This window comes from Temnothorax americanus, unplaced genomic scaffold (assembly GCF_048541705.1).
Source record: "Temnothorax americanus isolate GAGA-0224 unplaced genomic scaffold, ASM4854170v1 Scaffold3, whole genome shotgun sequence".
NCBI lineage: Eukaryota > Metazoa > Arthropoda > Insecta > Hymenoptera > Formicidae > Temnothorax > Temnothorax americanus.
In genome coordinates this window covers 6,226,470-6,248,745 of record NW_027509442.1, presented here as the reverse complement: position 1 = coordinate 6,248,745, position 22,276 = coordinate 6,226,470, and the positions used below count along the sequence as shown (strand labels likewise).

Here is a 22,276-nt window from a genome sequence, read left to right as displayed (position 1 = left end):
CGCGCCGCGACCTTCCTCCTTCTCTTTCGTTTCCTCTTCCCCTCCTGTTTCTCTTCAAAGCTGCCCCTCCTTGACCGCAGGTTCGGACCCAGCTCTCTGTCGGGCCTAGGTGCTGCTGAAGATATACGCACGCGAGCCGTTTTGCCGTGGAAATCATAGCGGAACTTTTGAGCGAACACTCGCGTTGCTTGAAATTGTATCTATTTTTTAAAGATGCAACAATGGCTTGAGGAACGTCAAGTGGCAACTGGGCAGGAAATATACATCTAAGGATTATAATGCATTGCGCGGTGTCTAAAACAAACATTATAAGAACAATATTGAAGTTATACAGTTATGAGACATTCATTTTTTCAATCGGTCGGTATATTCATAGTCGGATCTTATATGAACCAATCACAGAGCCGTATTAGCATCTTAAAACAGACGGTCTTGAAATAAGATCCGACTATGAATACTGATGATGGTCATAGTTCTCGTAGTTGAACAACGGATATTATTTGAATTATCGCGTTTTTAAAACTAAGAAAGATTCTTTGAACAAATTCGGAATGATGTCCTATTATTAAATTTATAGTATCGTCGTTTGATTTTAAATAATTTTTTTATTTTGAAATTTTGAAAATATAGTAAGTTTGAACAAATTTTTTTATATAGTAGGTATATCTATAGTTATTCCTTCAAGCCTACAGTGTCTCGCGAATAATATTTTTCTATTTTCAAAGGGGTAACGTAGATGTATAAATGTATTTTTTGCTAAATGTATATATGCAATTATAGACACACACACACACACACACACAAAACTCAATATATTAATTAATTTATATATAACTTATTTTTTTTAAATTTGTATTGCATTTTAAAGTAAAGGCAATAATGCTGCGCAAACGACCGCGGATATTCTCTTTTTAAATCTGTCAAAGAGCTTTCGAACAATGATCTTTTCGATTATTCAACACCTTGCGTTAATCGACACATGGGCAATCGATGTTCCAATCACGTTTGAAAGCGACAAAATTGTTCGTTTCCCACAAATCCTAAGCACACCCTGTGCGGATACACCATAACGTAATGTGCTGTTCCTTTTATGACGTGGCAGGTCGCAGCTGCAGGTGCGTACATGTTTTGTCAATGATGGTACGTTGACATTGTGTACGGTAATACACGCGTATTATAATCAGTGATGTATTCCTTTTTCGCAGGACCCTCGGTTTCCACGCGCGCGATTAAAATTACACATTCAACGGTATTTCCATGCACGCATTGCGTAGAAAGTGTTTATTGCAGATTCGACGGTTTAATAAACAAACGTTATATATATATAATTTATTTTAACATTGAGAGAAACACTTGTCATTGAAAATATTATTGTAATATTTGATTTAATAATTATTTATCTATTGAATATTATAATATTTATTTTAAATGCATAGTAATTTATTTCTATTATATGTTCACAAAAAAATATATTACCGAAATAAATTATTGGTACAGCAAAGTACTTTTTGCTCACATTGTAAAATAAACTTTTAATAAAGGATAACAATCAGGAAGTTGCTAAAATAATTAAATAACTGTTATTTCGTAATAAGTGGACGGAATGAAATAAATTAAATATTATACTGTAGAAAAAAATACATCATTTTTGTTAGAGCGTGGTGAAAAAATATACACATTTAATATAAACACTTGTAAAATAAATACTAAATAAAGAACAAATTATTTATACACATTGCACAAAATAACAGCTATTTAGCATTATTACCTTTCCGATTGTCACTCTGTGTACATTATATTTTAGTAAAACATAACTAAAATAAATCTAAAATGAGCTAAAAACAGAGGTATGTTACAAACCTTCTTGTTATCGTTTCTTGATTACATTTCACCAACTTTTATATTTTCCCTAACATTCCTGTCTCGAAATATGACACATTTTTATGAAATTTGGATATGCATGAATGACACAATTTGTAAAAAAAAAACAACATATATTATATGTAACAAAATTTGACTAAAGCCAATCGAATTTAGCTGAATCCGGTTTATTATTTTAACACATGCATCAAATAACAAAATTTTTAATTTTAACGCATCGCAAAGCGTTATAGCGCACATGAAAAAAGAGTATATTAAATCGGTAGAAATGCATGGAGACATTTGCATTGAGCTTCTCAGGTTTATTACTAATACAAGTAGTTTAAAGTTTTGCTAATTGTGAAATATAGTTGTAGCTAGTAATTTATTGAAATAACCATTTATTTGTGGGAATGGTGACCATTGTTATTTCTTATGTTAGGGCTGCCTAATTAATTATATTTCTCTCCCTGAACACAGAAAAACATTCTACATTCTTTACTTTTCTTTAGAATCACCCCTAAGTATTTTCATTATTCTTATTAATATTATGTCAATTTCTTTTTTTAATTAAAATTTTGGTAGTCTATTTAGATAATATCATTGATATTTAATGCTTTTTGCTTTCTTATATCTATCTTAATTCTATTTTCTGTAGTAAAATAAAATATAGGATCAGTATTGGAACGATTTAGCATCTCCGTGCATCTCGTTAATGATATCTGCCCCAATTTAATTTCTCGCGGCAGTTCACCTATCCGTCGCGATTAAAAAAGCTACGAATACGATTTCCTCAACTGAATCGTCGGGCAAATTGGGGGCTAAGGTCAGCTCGCACGTGTATGTGACCTTAGTAGTCGCGACGGCACGACGTGTGCGCGGCTCGCAGCGACTGTTCGATTAGCGTGGTCCACTCCACTCCCTTTATCACACCGGGACGAGCTAGGCGCGTGTAATGTGAGTCACACACGGAGACCGATCTGAATTGACCACATCCTGCCCATTTCGTCATGTGACATTAATGTCATTGCCGTACTGACGGAGAATTTCGAGCGAAATAGAAGAATCAGCGTCGCGCTCTTAAGTATCCCGACCTCGCACGAAAGCGACTTGCTTCCGCGAAATCTGAGCTCATGCATATTTGTTGATTTTTATAGTTATACTATAAGTGCGCTAAGGTAATTTATTATCTCACGAGCAGTAAAGGGCGATTTTCTTAGATGGCAAAATTTCCATTACAATTGTAGAAGATCTCGTAATTTAATATTATAAATTAAAATAATATTAAATTAATTTAAGTGTAATATTAAATATTAAATGCTTGTAAAGCGATAATATGTTTTTACTTATTTATTTTGCAATATATAGATATTAAATTAAATTAAATTAAAATCTTATCTTTTGAAATGAGATATGATCTTTCTTTTCTGCTGTTACGTAATGAAATAGATTCCAACACGTCTGTAGATCTGATTTATTTTCCACAACATATTTCAAGTATAATAACACTACTAACAATTATGCCTATCTCGTGTATGTCTTATTAGCCAATTGTGTTTAAATCTTCCGCCGTCTACAATAACGTCTGCATTTTGAAAAGAATGTTTACGCAGATCAGGTGTCAAAATGCGATTGTTATCCTGGTAACTTGAAATGTAAAGTAAAATAGATGGAACTTTAGAACATTGTAAATTTGTTATTTTCTGCAAACATTTGTGGAATGTCTTTAAATATATTCAAAATAAATCTGCGCCTAAAATTTATATCAAAATAAAACGTTTGCTTTTTTTACAATTTACTGATTCGAGGAAAGTATCTACGTACCTTATTTATCTTTTTTTTTTCATCTTTCGCAGATCAGTTATACGCATATTCGAATCCATCGAATGCTTATCGCATTCGTCTGATTTAAGAAATAGTAATATAAATTGTTGTTCTTATTGATCTTATGCGTTCACTACTTCTCTCCAAATTTGGTTTTATTTTTTAAAAAGATAGATTGTTTTCTGCACATTTTGAATTATACGACAAAGAAAAAGCAGATAAATGATTGCAGGGAATATGAAGCTGTAACGTCAAATAGAATCTAACTTTTGAGAAGCTCTCCTGTAAAATCATACATTTTTGGCTTTTATGTATCTTTATCTCGTGAAATACCGAACTAATTTTTATAATTATGTTTTTTTACTTCTTTAGAAAATAAATGGATTATAATTTGATCATCCAGTTTTAAAAAATTGTAATTTTATCGAACGTTACAACCGATCAAAACTGCAAACAAAAACTTTTCAAACCGTAATTCAAATTCATAGACAGCTTTTTAGCATTCGTCAAAACGTAGCCAATTATAGGTATGAGAAGAAGAATAAAAGCAGATTATTCGATGCAAACATAAAAATGATGAGAACACCAAGGAAAATATAAAGATAAACAGTTTTGCTCTATAATTTTGCAACTGCACTCTACCCCTTAAATTATCACTTATGCTTATTATTATAAGGTTAATTTGTGACGGGATACATTTAACCAAACTGATAAAGAGACTAATAATGACACAGGTAGCATTATAATCACATGACGCCCAATAACAACTTGTTAAAGATTTATCAATCATCGATGATGATAGTAATTATATAGTAAATCTAGATATATCTAGATTATACAATTATTTTAATCAACAACAACGAGTTCATATCGTAGAATGCCTTAATAACGCTACAATCTGCTTTAAAGTGTACGTGGATCACTTTAGCTATATAACGAAAAAATAATCTTTTAATATTTAGTACACCTGCGTATGGAATCTCATGGATTTGCTATATCTTCAACAAATTAGCAGAGGAATTATCCTCATCTAAGCATATGACATGCTTTAGTATCTCATAGATGTTTGTTTTTTAAGATTTCTTTTTTTAAATTTTAGCGTGTACAATATTTCAACGAATGTTTTTTTCGTATATGAATAGTTGCAAAAAGCAAATAGAATATGTTAGAAAGTAAAGTAATTAAACACAGGTGACTAAAATAATCTCTTAGCAATCTATAAAATTATCCTCAACAAAATTATCTTTAACCAAATTATATATGTTATATTTATGACGTTTATGTGCAATTATTTCTTGAACACAATTAAATCTTTTGCTTTATTGATAATATGTTCACAAAGATTATTATATAAATTATTTATTCAATGTTTAATAATTAAATTACTGATAAATATTGATAAATTATTACCTTATATCATATCAGCAATATCTAATTCAATGAACGTTTAATTGTATGTATGTAATGTATGTATGTCAATTGACATTTATAGTACATAAAATTGTTGGTTCTTAATTTATGATCGTGTGAAATTTTTTTGTGTTGATTATTTATTGTATTGATATATAATATCGATATATTCCACATCATGCAGTGAGTAAAAATAATATTTACTCCATATTATTTGGAATAATTTTATACAAAGCAGAAAAATATTATTGCAATGTCTATTAGAATACATTGTTTTTAATTGTGTACTAATACATTGAACAAAGCACATTGTAGCAATATGTGTTTCTTTTTTCCGCAAAATTATCCCAAAAGGAATGGGTTGTACGTTGTACAAATATTTTTTTTACTCATTACATACAATATATAACAGAGAGTGCAATTACATTCTTAATTTACACCTCAATATTATATTATTTCTAGAAAAAATCGATCAAACAAAATTGCATTATTTCAAGGAGAACATGAATTCTCATTTTAAAAAACGATATTTTTAAATCTCTGAATGGTCCTTATCTAGAAAGATCACTTTTAACTCAATTTATATCTCTTGAGACTGTATATCTTTTGTTTGATGTTTCTCTGAAGATTATAATATTAACGTAAATTAAGATAATAATTTTAGTGCACCATACTTTATATATAGGTATGTATTCAGAACGATAATGGACCAAATCCATAGCGGCATAGCTTATAAAATACGAATTCTACGTATTCTAATAAAATAAACTTTACATTTTTGCTGTAAATACCTCATCTTCATTAATCGTAAGAAACATGTAATGTGAATAACGTTATACATCTTTGTATGCAATGTTTATCACGTAATCACATCATAAACAAGCGTTACTCAATATGTACGTATACAACATAAGACGCTGCTTAAACACTGTTTATACTACACACGGCTTATCAATAATTCAACAACAAACGCGGTATCTAACAAGAATGCATATATCATATCGATCTTTTTTGAACGTATTTGTTAATGGTTTCTAATTAAATATCCTGTTAATAAGTGACGCGTTCCTCTGCTGCGTATAAAGCGCTATTGGCTCGAATATTAAAATTGTTAGCTTCAATCACAACATGGATGTACATACACATATGTACCTATAATGTATCTCTAAATCTGAATCAGTGAATAGTCACTGATTCGCAGTACTATTCATTGATTCAGATTTAGAGGAGTATGATCGATATATATGTAAATACGGATATCGTATTAGCGTCGTATTGGGTATATATACGTAATGGATTGCATTACAAGTTCCTTCTTGATTTTTGTAAATTTATCTCGTTTTTACAATTTTTTCAAAACATTTTCTCTACATTTGCGCTCGAATGATAAACGTTAATTTGTAAATCGCGTTCCATACGATTTGAAAAGCGAAATGGTATGCAGAACATATACGCACGCACGCACGCACCCACAGATGTCTTACAATTAATCAAATCGCAAAGAAACAAGTCTTTCTCGGTCTCGGTTTCGGTCATCTTGAAAAAGCAGACATCGATCCGAGTAGTTGACTAAGTTTAAACACAATCAGCTTGAACTCGATGCGTACATACACGTATCATTAAAGGTTTTCTCTTCTCCTTTCTCTTACGCACACGATTAGTGTGATTTTTATATTTCAACAATTAAAAACCGCAATAATGAATTATAATATATATAGCCCATCCTCGTGTAGCATTTATTAGCATATTTTTCGATTATATGTATATAAAATTTGACATTTTATGTTGTCCTTTCTTCTTTCTCTTTCGTTTTTTTTTCCTCTTTCCCTTTATGTCTTTGCCGCGTAATGTTTTTCAAATTTTAGAATGCCCATGCAAGATTATTCAAAAATCTGTGCATTTACGAATCTTTGAATGCAAGGATTCGTCTTTCAAGAGTCTATTCCAGGATTTACTAACTTATCAATTTTATGAGTTCAAAGATTTAAGATACGTAGATCCAAAAATCCGTAATGTTAGTGCCTCATAAATTGCAGTAGCCTTCTACAAACTATTATTTATTGATTTGAGACTACCTCGAAACATTTCTGCGCATGGTCGGACATGAATTCCGGATGTCTGGTGCGCATGCGCGAGAGTATAACTTCGGGTTAAAGATTCGTGTTGCTGGTGGGCGCGTCGTTTGAAAATAGGAGAGAAAAGGGGGAACGAAATATAATATTAAGAAAATAGGCGTCTCCATTTCATTTATTATTTTCCTATATTACTGCCAACCGGTTATAGATTATAATTAGACCACGGATGTGTTTGTTCAGACGTCGATGGAATAGCCGCCCGGCGCTCACGCGGGCATAAGTATATGCTCGTAAAAGGAAAATATTGATAGCGCGCAGGGGAGAAAAAAAAGTGTCATCTGGCACAGCGGCTCTCTCGTCGAAAGCTCGAGCTTGCTGCGATCGAGTTAACCCGCGATCTAATTACAATTTCCTCTAAAGCTTTAGTTTCACCAAACTTTAGGCACGCGATACGCATAGGAATTAATAGATTGTGTTACAATAATTACTATAATCACTGTAGTAACATCCTTCTTGCGTATAGTTCGAAAAATGTCGTGTAATAGACAACTTTAAGACGTTATAAACGAGACGTATATTTCAGAAAGTCGCGCACAGGATATTTTATCGACATATTTTAAACGCTTTTTTGGGGAAAAAATCTTAAAGATGTCTACAAAAGGACGTCTTACAGACGCCTTTTTAGATGCTTGCGTTATTTGAATAATGTTAGGAAATTTATATCTCAAGATACATGGTTGATTTAATTCTGATTTAACAAACAGGCGCTTAACGACTATCGTGAATAAGATATATTAATCAAGAATAACTTATGAATAACAATAGGTTCAAGGAATTATGAAGAAATGATTGTGAATCTCTAAAATATATGTAGACGAACTGTGCACGTGTGTGGATCGATGGATCTGTGAATCTGTAGATCCATGGATCTATTTATCTTTCAATCTACGATGCTATACACATTTCGTAAAAGCGAGGGTCTATGATGCTAAATGTGATCGGTGAATCTATGGATTAACAGATTTACGGATTTTAAGATCTATATATATATATATATTTTTTTTTTATAACCGATACTTATCTACTGCAATACATATTATTCGCACAGTATAATTAACCTAATGAAAACTACATAAAGTACTTGTACATAAAATGTGATACATCGTTTTCCTCAGGTTGAAGTCCCATTAGGAGATACTCGTATCGATGATCCAACGTTCGTTTCTCAATACATTACGATCATTTAGAATGTACTTTCCTTCGGAATGTATTTTCTTTTGTCCAAACGTAATGTTTGCATCAATGCAGAAAAAAAACAGTTCGGCCAGTTTCTTCTCTCTTCAACCACAGAACTTAACAACTTGTGTAGGATACAGGTTTACGTGAACTAATATTAAATATTATATGATACAATATATAAATAATACGCATTCCACTGTCGCAATGTCGCGCCGCATATAGTTTTGACAAAATCAATATAAATCTTTGCGTGCAATATAACGCTTTGATCGCGACTAAACGCCTATTTGTGATATATCGACAGTTCGGTTTAAGATCAATGATGCCTTTGGCTTAAGTACATCCAGAAATCAATCATTATTGGAATTAAGTACCTATGGAGGGCTACCACGATCAGTATTACTATTAATGCATCAACAATTTTAATGCTTTAGCTATCGATATATTATATATTATTAATATAACATATTTATATTATTATAGTATACGATCAATGTACATTTTTCGTACTATCACTATTAAAAATGTAGTAATTACTGATCGCGAGTGCTCTTTGAAAATTGTTTTTAAGTATAGACTTTTAAATTCCCTTCCAGTAATTTTTTATTAGCAGTTTTCGCGAAATCTTATTCAGTAAGTACTAAACGCGCATGAGAGTTCCTTTTGTATTATTACAATGTATCTTGTCAGTGCCGACCTGATAGTGTTGCAATGCCTCTTCTACATGCTTAACAACTAAAATATTTCTCAAATCGCAAATTAAATATTAATTCGCAAAATCAATAGATCCTTGGACTTACAGATTATTGTATTTGCAAATTTTCGTATTCGTAAAATTTTTTTTAAATTTGAATTCTTAGGTCCACGCACAGATCTTTAAATCTGTAGATTCTTGTTGATTCTTGCTGTTGATTTATAGATTCCTGAGTATATAGATTTTTGCCCTCATATATCCTCAGATAAGAAGATTCTTGGGCCCATAGAGTCTTAGATGTACAGATCGTTGATATCACATAAATCTTTGAATTCATAAATTCTTTAAGTTTATATATCATGATCTGCATTTCTATATTTCATGCATCTTACCGTTTTATTTTTATTTTCATATATCTTTATATCACGCACGCACACAAACTCGGATCTACAAAGTCTTGGAACTTTCACGCCGCAATATCAGTTTTAAACGTACATATTTATAATCGCATCTAAATTTTATAATTCGTAATTGAATTCAATAGATTTACAAATTTGCAGTCAATATAGAATTAAAATGTTTTCTAAAGGTTGACAATTTTTTCTAATTCAAAATTTCATATCTTGTAGATCTTTGTTTGCAATTTTTTTCTATCAAAATTTCTTTCGAGATCGTTGAACTCGTAGGCTCAATAAATTAATAACACACAATTAACAACTGCAACGTTTAACATCGACATGTCAAACATGTGAGTAAATTCTTAAGTGCAGAGTTTATTAATTAAAATCACTGTCACATCTAATTCTCTTTGTTTTTACCACATACCACTCGTAAATTAAAATAAGTTTTTTGACGATCCAAGACTTCAAAAAAACTTGGGAATCCAAATCCGTAAATCCGAGCATTTATGAGCTCAAAAATCAGTAGATTCAACAATCTGCGAATCCGAGTGTCTCTGCATGCAAGAATCCATAGATTCTAGTATTTTTACCGCATGAAAAATGCATTATATAGAATCATAGATCATCATACACATTCAACATATTATTGGGTGGCAATGACTATCGATTGCCTCTTTAATATCCGTATCTTTGCTTATATTCTTTCGCCATGCTCCATAGCAGATTTCAATATAATAACACTTAATTTTAACTCTCAATTGAAAATATCCTGCAAAACAAAGGAATACAAGTAACAATTGTCAGTATACAAGACAAACATAACTATACGAATAACGATATCAATACGAATAGCATTCGATAGTTTTTGTAGCCATATAAATAGAATTGCGATCTGCGTTGTTATGTGACATGCGTCACGTTGCAAACGTAACACATCGAGACGATTTTAGTAACGCGTTGTTTACCAAAATTGAAAACCTGATAATTTAAATGTTAATACGTGAAGCTCGATGAGATATTTCAAAAACAAAAATTTTTAACAAATTTTTGTTCCATTTTTATAAAGATTTTTCACTATATCTCATCAATACCGAGAGTTTTGGAAAAATTTTGGACTTAGCAATCTCGTACATAACGTTTAACTTTATTCGACATTTCAATAGATGACAGTTATACGTTGCTTGCGGTTAACTTTTTTTTAACACTATTAACATCACTCAAAGTTTCCAATAACGTTACAAGCAACGTTTACCATTGTTACTTGATAGCGATTAGTCCAACTGAGCTTAACGCGTACTTGTATCCCTTTGTGCCTGCTGTCTTTTATTAAAATTCACCGAGTACCACTTCTCTTATACCAATGCCCAAAAATTTCAACGTACCGACATGCCAAGATGTAACGCGCGATGGGCAAAAATACACTAATGTAATATACATCTACATGGCTGAACTAAGATTATCGATCATCCGCGATACCATGACAACTTATCGGCCAGAGCTCGTCTCTGTGAAAAGAAACGCGTGTGACAAAAAGCTCAAGAGAATCTAACTGAAACGGTCGGTGGGCTCTTAACTAAAGGAGAATTTCTCTCTCTCTCTTTTTCTCTCTCTTTCTCGCTTTCTCTCTCTCTCTCTCTCTTTTTCTCTCTCTCTCGCGCGCGCGCGCGCGAATTAAGTTTTGCGAACGATCGACTAGCCGTCGATGGTCGAGATCACTCCCCGTAACACAACCCTGGCAGAAATAAGAGAAGATACCGCCCGGCTTTTGTGCGGGATTGTTCATTTCACCTTTCTTCCTTCCCATTTTGTTTTGTGCATCTCGATTGTAGTTGATTGCTCCGTTGAGCTCATTTTCTCGTTTGCTTTGCCCTTTTGTTCATTTTCTCTCTATCTCCCTTTCTCTCCATTTCTCTTTCTCTCTCCTTTCCCCGTCTTCCTTCTTTCTGTTTCCTTCTCTTGGCGATTGACATGATCGATGGATAACGCTGTTACAATCGTTGTAAGTACGACGAAGACGATGAGCTGATGAAATGATGACAGTGAGAAGAAGTAAGGCTAATCCGGAGCGGTATCGTCGGGCAGAGAGAAAACCGGATGGTACAGAGTGTGATCGCGGTCGGCCAACGAGGCAGGTTAAAAAAAAATGTCTTCTTTCTGTTCTATTCTCTTGCGGCTTCCTACTTGGACGCGGTTAGTAGCGGTTATGATCTGGCGAATGATCGAAATGGCCGGGCTTAGTCTACCATTAGTTCGAAGTGCACCGAGCCACGTCTTTCAAATCTGTCATGAAAGATGTTGTGTGCCCATGCTTTGCACTCGATATTGATGAGCACGCCGTCTGTAACAAACACCGATAAATGTTAATTATTTCGTTGATATATGTGGATCTTAACAATCTGTCGGATCCGTAGACTTGATTGGATATTGACTTTGGATCGATAACTCTTTGAAATCGTTGAACTTAAAAATTTATCTAACTTTTAGACATTTAGATTAATTCCTAGATCTTTAGATGTCTAAAAATAAAAATAGCTATCTAGCGAGAAGTTGTCTTCCATTTCGAACATATTGTTAACATTGAAGACAAAATTAAATGTATACATACACTTGGGCTTTTCGAAGAACACAGCTACAAGAGGGCTCAAATATCCTTGAGTGTTCTTGAATGGGAAATAAAAGCCAGGAAAACCACGACGTGGTATGTACTGAATCGCACCCATGTTCTCCACATCGGCAGGATTTTCACCAGCGCAAGACACCCAGACAGTGTCCAGTCTGTTGTGTTTTTCTTCTTGCATGATATGCTCCTTGAGATCCGCTGGCATCATAGCCGGCAAATTTTTGGTATCATTATAAAATTTCGGTTCCCATCCAAAAATCTGAAACAAGTTTAAGATATAATTTTATTTAATCGACATCTTTACTAGGGATATATAATGTGTCCAGTCATTTTGGTCGCTTTTTAAATTCGAGAAATACTAAATCTGTCTTTAAGAAACAGTAAAAGATAATCTTTGAAATTTTTAAAAATTTGTTGTTCTTTTTTAGTCTGGATATCTATAAAAATCCAAGAACAAAAAAATTTTCAAATTCAATAATTTAAATACTTTCTCAATCAGTTATTTTGCTTACTGGATTATAAAAGAGAAAATGCTTGGAAAAAAACATTAAAAACTAGCGATTTATTATTCCATTTTCTTTGTCATCTCGTATAAACGCAGTTTCGATTTAAAGGGGTGCATAAAATTCTCATGAAAGTTTAGTAGATTACATAAAAATGATATACAAACCTTATTCAGTTTTAAGAAGATACAAGGCGCGGATCTGCTGAAGCCGTATTTGTTATCTTTCGTGCATTGTCCCCAAGTGGCCATGTTTACATCGCAGACTTTGCCTGGTGGTGCTGGCTTACCGTAATCACATATCACTCTCTCGTAGCTGTTCGTACTACCCGGCGGCTTTTGATATTCTGCATTGCATAGAAATTACATCTTGAAAACTGCATATTAATTCCGTGCCGGTTAGTTAACAAATTTAATTCAACATGAACAATGTTTCTTCAAAATAAATAGAGTAATTAATTTGGTTTTATTATTCGCTTTTACATTAAAAAGTGTGCTTCATTCAAGTGTCTGTGTCTTACCTTCCAAGAATCTGTCCAACTCCCTGGTCCAGTGTAGATAATTACCCTCGTCGCTAGCCTTGTACCAAATCAAAGTACTTTCGACGTTGCGTTCGGGAGGCATAGGCCTAAAACCGAGACCCGGATTGCTGCCGATCAGCGAATTATCCAGCTGCCACTTCGGCGCGTTCGGATCCAACGTCTGATAGAACACAGCGAGCATCGCACCGAAGAAGCCGGACAGGACGGCATAGAAAATTACGTAGAACAGCAAAATTTTAGCTGAAAATATATTTGCGTATATAAGACAAAATATCGTTGAATTTTATAATGCGAGAAAAGAAATTATTTCTTATTTCTTAAACTTCGATATGGAAAGAACGAATACATTCTTTTAGTTTAAAATATATAATTTTAACGATTGCTTATCAATGCTACTTTATATCAATCTATTTACTAATTATTTATTTATTTCATTAACAAATAAAATGTATTAAAAAATAAAAAACGAAAACACATTCACATTTTGTGTGACATTATATATTTTTACTGAATAAAAGCTACTTATTTGTAGAATTATATAAGTGCATACAATTTAATTTTTATGATCAAAATAATATACAAGGATTATTTATTAATTTATTCCACAATAAATTATTCATTAGAAAATTAACGATGCGTAAATTTAACAATATATAATTTATTCTAAACACGACAAGTATATATCACAATGCGTTAAATGGTACGTACTATTTATCTATGGTACAAAGTGCTATTTTTCTAAGAGTAGTACAACTCCTATAATTGAAGAGTAATGTAATTTCTATTGAAAGCTAGAACAACAATTTTACACACACTTTCCGTTTAAGAATATTTCTATTTCTGTTTATACGTTATAAATACTTGTGTAAGTAACATTTGCTATTTAAATTCAATTAAACGTTGCAATATCGTTGCATCAAGCAAATAGACGCTCGTATTACCCATTATTTCTTGTGCATCATATGAAAAAAGTATCTCAAGGCTAATTCTATAAAATCGATCGAAATTGCTCGAAACACGAAAGCTACTTTATTACATAATCGCAAGTCAAACTTACCACTAGCTCTTTTGAAACACGCGATCTATTATAAGTTATTTTATCGACCAAGTTCTTTTTCGCTATCGTATCAATTATATTTTAACTTGTGTCAAAACAATTTTTCGTACTTGTTCAAATAACGCGAGCAAAAAGTTCCAGAACATCTTTCTTAAATCTTAAAATATTTGTTAAAAATGCGTTTGTAATATTGCTGCTTAACGAATTTTTTATTTACATAGCTAATATTTCATCGATACGATCAATGAAAAATCAAAATAGACACATTGTCTGATTTAGGATTAAAATATCGAAACTAATATATATAAAATATATTATTTTACGAGCGTAATCTCTATTGTTGCTATCGTTTGCTGGTCGAAGGCTGGAACATCGTGACAATTATGATCCGGCGTCTAATTGGCCTGAATTGGTATTGGGTATAAGCGATGCCATGTGTTTGTTATACAAATCATTGACGAACATATTCTTACGCACGCAAAGCGACATTACTTCCAAGAGAATGCGTTCTCCAAACAGATATCAATTGCATCTTTACAATTATTATAAATTTACTTTTTTTTAGAGATAAAAAATTAATGTTTTAATATATTTATTTATATATGATTTATATAAATCCTTAAGACTTTAAAAAGAATGGACGTGGTTTTTTATTTAATTGACATATAGCCAGGTCTCCTTTCGTCTATTTTCTATAAATAAAACTTTATAAAACGCGACGATACTGTTTGTTCAGAAAAGAATTAAGTACAAATTATAGAGACATTATTAGAGAAAAACAGATCTTCTTTATATGGATGAAAACTTTCCGTTTGATTCTGTCACTATAGTTATCTCTTTGTGAACGATAACACGATGCATTTGCTTAATCGTATAAAGCCTGCGTTCGATCATAATCGCATCATAATCGCATAATCGTTAGACGCTAATGTGTTCATACCCTAATTAAATGTCGCGGATAATTACAAATCAAAATAATCACAAACGTATGTTCGCAGACGTTTGTGACGTTCCACTTCTCTCGTTTAATTATATCAACTAAAAATAATTATACTGATAAATAAATAATATATTTTGAGATAAAAAATATCATAACTGAGAGGCGATTCCAGAAGTACTTACAGTTACTTTTATTTCTCGTAAAAAATTTTGTGAGTTATTCTTTGTAATGTAATTACTCTTTTAGAAAGATACATATTTTGTAATAATCTATTATGTAAGAAATATAATACTATATAGATACGTATGATAAATAATATTTAATTTTTAGCAATTAATTATAGCAGATTTTGTTACATAAAAAACTTTTTTAGTATTTTAAGATAAATTGGATATTGCTGTCGAGTCTCCCAGAAAGCAATTTGTCTAATTTTTTTTATCATCTAATTTTAACATCAAGACTCTAAAAATAATATAGTAATTAACTCTATACCAATGGCTCGCTCAAAATGGCTGCACGAAGTCGCTACGGTAACGTAACATTTCTATGACTTTTCTCGAGATATCGATCGACACGGTGCAGAATGCAACGACACCGAATGCCGACAATTTCTTTCGTCAAATAGGCCATTAGTATTCTGACGCGATAATACATAATGGGCATAACTGCTAATTATCTCTTCGCTAATTTTTAATATACCGCAAACCTCATTACTTTGTAAAAAGCTTTATTCAGCTTTGTTTGCCGAAAGATCTGCAGGATCGAACTTAAAATGTAGGACATTCAGCTGGAAAAATCGGCTGCGTTAGTAGCGCGCAGACGCTAACACTATCCAGTATAGAAATCAGACCGTACCATTTCTGCGAGATGGTAACGGAGACGGCTCGTATTGATTTTGGCGGAAGTCGATCGACCTCAACGGTATAGAGCGAAGGGGCATAGATAAAAAGTGATAAAACAGGCGTGGAAAAGAGAGAGAAAGATAAAGATAAAAGTGAAGAGAAGAGGAGAAGACGATGTGATAAACGTACGGGCTAGAGTTATGTGGAAAAAACAAATTATGAAAAGAATTTATATTTTATTATACATAAAATATATAAATGAAATATCGTAATAAACGAAAGGAATCGAAGAACTTATAAAAGAGCAAATCCTCAATCGCGATGTGCGTTTTTAACCTTACAGTAAAATACCGCGGTAAAGTTATTTAAAAAGCTACCCTATTGAAAACTTATGACATCTCTCACTCGTGCATTTTCTCCTGCTGCTATCTCAAGCGGTAGAATGTAAAAATAGAACGACGGAAGTCTGTGCAGCGAGGTCGCACCCCTCCGATATACGGATGTAGGTAACCGCACAAACTTTGATTCTCTGTTGGAACTGAAGTAGCAAATAATGGCAGTGATAAGTCGTGGAAAGAAGTTGGTTTTACATACAGATTTTTATATTGCAATGTATAAGTAAATATATTACAGTTATCTCTCTCAATAATTAAAAACAAAATAAAAATTGCAATTGAAATAATATATAGAGAAAGTTCTATCGATCCTAACGTACATATATGTGCGCGCACTCAAATAATAAATTATTTTACATTATTTATACGCGCGTTTATAGAGTTTATAATAATTTTTTTACAGTTAAAATTCAGCTTTTTGTTTCAGTTAAAAAGACAAATTATTTTAGAAAAATGAGAGAAACAAGATATTTCGTTAGCGATGTTAAAAACAATTTTTTAAAAGATATAGTTATGTAAGGAGTCAATTAAAAGTTAAACTATTATTGCGTATAAATTTCTCGTTAATGAAAAGATGTAAAAACCAACGCTTAATGCCATTTTATCAAAACAGGATATGCGCAACAGTATAAGTATAGACCAAGAAATATCCATATACTAAACCACAGCACTCTGCTTACGTTTAACGCACTTTGTTAACGCACGTGGAAATCGTCACCTTACGTTTATTACGAGATATTTTCAATTTTAACTGCCTATATGAACGAATGAAAACATCTCAGACGGTATTGGGACCATCGTCAGACCGATTAATATATTGGCATAATGACCAGCCTAAAGATAGTTTCAATATAAGCTAAAATGTACTTGCCTACATAAGTTGTTCAAAAGGAAAATACCAAGATATCAAGAGATTCATGTGCTCGATCAATATTCTGTCTTCGTCTCGCGTTTGGGTTTTTAGATAGCTTTAGTTTAGTTACGTAAGCATCTAACACTTGGTAATACATCTAACGCTTAGAAAATTGCCAATACAAATCCAATTTGATGCAATTAATTGTGATTAATTTAAAAAAATATAATCTGTGTTCTCTCTATAGTTCCCTCAAACTTAATTCCTCCGAAATCCTTTAATTTTCAATATCAAGTGCTACACAGTTCTTAGTAGATCACAATTTAATTTGCATAAATGCGTAATCATCATTTACATGTGATTAAAACATTAGATATCAATTTTTTCTCTCGTTACCCTGGAAGGTGCGTATTATTTATTTTTGCACTTTTTCTGATTCAATATATACTTCACGATCGCGATAAGTAGTGAAGTACACATGCATGCGAAACCTTACGCCGCGTATAACACTTCCGATGGAGGAAACTATGTCTTACGTAACTTGTAGCTGGCCGTTGGATAAATTTTGCCTCTATAAATAGTCATTTTGTGCACTAGCATGATGTTATGACTAATACCATTTAAAGTTGCAAATTAACTAGCGTCTTTTTTTACAAACTCACAAGCACGGAGATTAAGTTATGTAACAGCATAATTCCAAATATGTAAATTTGTATACGTAAACTGAATTACTGATTCTCAAAAGATAAATCACTGACAATCGTTCTCAGAAAGAGCAAAACTTTCAAACAACTCGCGAAGAATAAAAATCTCATGTCAATTTTCACCGATCGTGAATAAAAATAACACTGATTATGGTAAACCTCGTTGGTTGAAAATTGCTACTTATAGAATATTTTCCAAACTTATATATTAAACCATTTATTCTCTAAACTTTTAGTAAATTTGATAAATTTTTTAACACTATTACAAATTTAAATTTCTCGGCCAATTTGAGTGCCAATTTAGGCCGAGTAAAAATTTCAATTTAAATTATAATACCTAAACGTGCCTGATCAAAAATTCAAAATTTTTAATTGTTTTGTATATTATTGTTTATGCCTATAAAAATAAATTATTACAATACGTTAACAATACGTTGAGAATGTCGCGACAAAATTTTCCGATCTAGGAAACGTCACAATGGTATAACTATGCTATCTTTTATGTCTTATTACGTAATGAGCCTTCGTCATATATAACCTTCGACCACCCGTATCTTTTGAAACCTTTATCTTATCTTTCGAAGGGAATGTTGAAAATATCATTCCACTAATTTTTCAAATAAAAATGAAATATAAAACGGTAAAAAGATACACTGGAGGTATATTTAATGATTATTGATTTAACAAAATTGCTACTCCAGTAAATACACGTTTCTGCAATCTCTAATATATATCACGGATAATTTGTTCAACTCCTGAATTTTTACAAAATTATACGAGCGACATAACTTACTTACTTCTTATTTTACATAACTTCAATAACAATCTAACTATTGCAATGGAGATCAGTTTCGTCGGCAAAGTTATGTAAGTATTAAATCATTGATATACCAATTTATTCAAGTAATTCCAGCTCCTCATATTCTTCTTCTTGTTAACGCACATCTCCGAACAGCTTCGCCTTCATTGTGTCGTTGTAGCGTTGAATAAATATCGGAGTGACAGATTTAACTGACAGTAAATATTTTTATAGACCGTTATATTCAGATTGGCCGTGTCGTATATTTTAATCGATAAATGTTACGGTGGATAATGTATAAGTAGCTGTACATGCTCCAAAAAAAATATCATATAAAAGACAATTTCAAACCATCTCTGCAGAAAGACTCGAAGAGTCTTTATGACGTTTTTTTTTCTCTTAGATACACATGTTAATCTCCCTCCAATTTTGCACGCTTGGTCGTTAATCTTGACACAGGTCAAACGAAATGTGATGAAAGTAATCCGGATCGGACCCAAAAAAAAAACGAAAAATTACGTAACAGTATTAACGAATATTAATGATGTATAATAATTTATTTAACGATTCCCCACAAATGTCTGGTTTTAACACTGCAAATAAATTATTTCGAATGTCGAATCTTGTAAAACATATCCAATATATATCTAGAAGAGTCCAAAAATGTAGTGCTATGCTAAAGCGTGTTGAAGTAATTTTAGTAATTTCTCTTGTACATACATTCTACATAATTGGGTCAGTACAAATACGAACTACCAGGATGCCTATGGCTTTTTCGCTTAACTTGACGCGCAAAGTAAACGAAATGACATGATATAAATATATAAATACGATGTAGGTATGGAAATATGAAGTTGAATAGAGTAACGGTTCTTTTTTTATATATAGACGGTATACTATCCAACCTACGTTCACACTCGGATTGGTCGAACCACCAGTTAGGCTACTTTTAATATCTAAAGGTATTCCTCTACGATCGAGCCGTTAGAGACGCTACAACGACGTAACCAAAGTGCAAAGGATTAACGCCTAATACGATTGTCAAATAACGTACTACTACATCTATATCTACACTTGCGTCAAACTATACAAAAATTACACGCTACGTGACTTGAACCAAGGCAACACCAGGACATCTTAATTCTTCTAATCAATCAAACTTGGATAATCGGAGGAGAGTCAGCGGTTTGTCTCCCGGAAAATAATCTTGCGCACAGAGGGGCGGGTCGAGAGACGCGAGAACTCAACGGGAGAAGCTGATGTTCGAGTGTCGCTATACTAAAATATATACTCTGTCGCTGAAAAAAGGAACTCACCCCAACTGGCGCCGGTGCGCCCCAGGAACTGTCCCGTCTCGGAGTTCCAGATGAAGACACGGAAGCCCTCCCATTTCCCGAGCTTCGGCGGCGGCATGTAATACTGCTCGACTTTCTTGCCCTCCATCTCGTTCTAACGACGACTCTCGACGATGACTCTCGACGACGACGACGACGACGACGGGGACGAGAAGAACCGTGCGCGCGAAGAAGAAAAAGGGTGGAACTCCGGGGGCGACGACGGAAGAACGGAAGAAGGCGCGAAGTGAGTGAGGAAAACGCGCTGTGCCACCGTGCCGCGCGTGCTGATCCTTCCCCGAGGGCTGAGGAGCTTCCTTCCTCCAGCGGAACGTCGGCCGCCGATCGAACAGCTCCGCGGGCGAGGGCGCAAAGGAAGGAACGGTCGATTCGTGCCCCCGTCTGGAGGAGCCGCTGCTGTCGGGCGCTCTCGTCCGGCGAAGGGTTGAATATTGAGCGATCGAGGCTGGCCCGACCCCCGCGAGAGAGGTCTTCGGTATACCTCTATCCTTCCACCTCCCCGTCGCCTTTCTCACCCCCCCTCGTCCCCCACGGCGCACCCTCCGCGGCGGGCAACGCGCCGGCGTGACCACGCAGACGCGTCAATACGTGATTTCCTTACCACCCCTCCCGCGCCACGCGATCACCCTCTCGGTACCCATCCTCCTTCTACCCTCTCTTCCTTTCTCACCCCTTCGCGAGTTCGCGGGGACCGATTCGCGAGACCTAGGTGGCTCCACCGGCAACGACGGGCGATGTACCCCGACTCAACGGCGATCTCGCAACCCTCAACCCTCCGCGGATTTCGAGCCTCCCCCCCCCACCACCACCACCGCCCGCCGTCTCGTTTTAGGTGCTTTCGATCGACCCCCCCGTCCCCCGTCCCGCGAGAACGCCGACCGCTCGGGAACGGAGCTTTTATGCGACGCGATGCGCAGCCGAGCCGACTCGCGTATGCGTATTAAGTCTCTAGCTCTCTCTCTCTCTCGCGAGGAAACGGATAGGCTATAGGGAAGGGAGGGTGATGTACATAGTTACATACATACGTTAAGGAAAGAGAGGAGGGGATGATATCGAGACCGTGTGAGAGCGAGAGGCGAGAGGGGTTGGAGGGGAGGAAAGCGGATAGTGGGTCACGTGGAGTGTTCGAGACTGCCGCGATAGCCCGAGAGGGAATAACGGCTGGCGGCACGGTCTTTTCCGCGGGCGCGGGCCTCAAATTGCAGCGAGCGTACCGAAAACGCCGTCGCGATTATCCCCCCCGTACACGTAACGATATCCTCTGACAGCATATACGATGACGCGGTACTTAATAAGCAATTTTTCGCACGCCCATCGCGATAAGTATCGCGGTATTATTTTTCCAACTGACATAAGTATTTGAATCATTGTTAATTAGTATTAACTTTGATCAGTGCCTTCATATTTTTTCGTATATTTTAACGCATAATGTAATAAATATAATGTAAGAGTATAAAAAATATATCTTGAGATGATATAATAAATAATAAAAATATAATATAATATATTATATAAATATATGTATAATGTAATAAATATGATAAATCGCTAATTTAATTACCAATGCAATTATCCACCTATCAATTTTATTCTAATATTTATTCTAATATTTATCTTTTCGTTTCAAATTTAAAACTATCAATGAATAATAATACAGTTGCTAATTATGACAATTAATTATAATCGAGTAATTATTAATTAATGTACTGCGATCGATTAAAAAAGAGGTCAATAATTTACCATTTTCCATAGATTTTCTATGGATGTTCTACAATCTAATTGTTAAATCTAATAAATTTCTAAATAATAGTGTTTATATTTCTTCAAAGATATATTGCAATGCAAAATAAACTTTTTAAATCCGAAGAAAAGATTAAAAAGCCTCAATTATTAAAAAAACTCGCATTTTACTGAAGTGCTTGAACGCGTGGCGTGATCGTTGAGATTATAATTTGGCAACAACATAATTCAGATTCGGTCAGGTTTATCAAGAGCAGATTTTGCAAGCTACTCTTATAAGTTTCGTGATTGAATAAGCTCACGCATCAGTCACGCGCAACACTCCCACACGTGTAAAAGTTTTTATGCTCTTTGAATTAAAAACACTTGTGTCATTGAAATTTTCTCAATGCGCCTTCTACTGAAAAATTTGATTCATATCCGT

At 33.9% G+C, this 22,276-nt stretch overlaps 1 protein-coding gene across 1 annotated transcript; it reads right to left on the bottom strand.

Annotated features, from left to right (window-relative positions):
* Positions 1-7,323: 7,323 nt before the first annotated feature.
* Positions 7,324-20,873, bottom strand: LOC143900690 (sodium/potassium-transporting ATPase subunit beta-2). The gene is made up of 5 exons (XM_077412322.1): positions 20,074-20,873; positions 13,147-13,407; positions 12,794-12,972; positions 12,109-12,382; positions 7,324-11,841 (listed from the first exon to the last, which is right to left on the bottom strand). The coding sequence occupies exons 1-5, from the start codon at positions 20,198-20,200 to the stop codon at positions 11,738-11,740; spliced, it is 945 nt and encodes a 314-aa protein (XP_077268448.1). The 5' UTR covers positions 20,201-20,873; the 3' UTR covers positions 7,324-11,737.
* Positions 20,874-22,276: the final 1,403 nt, after the last annotated feature.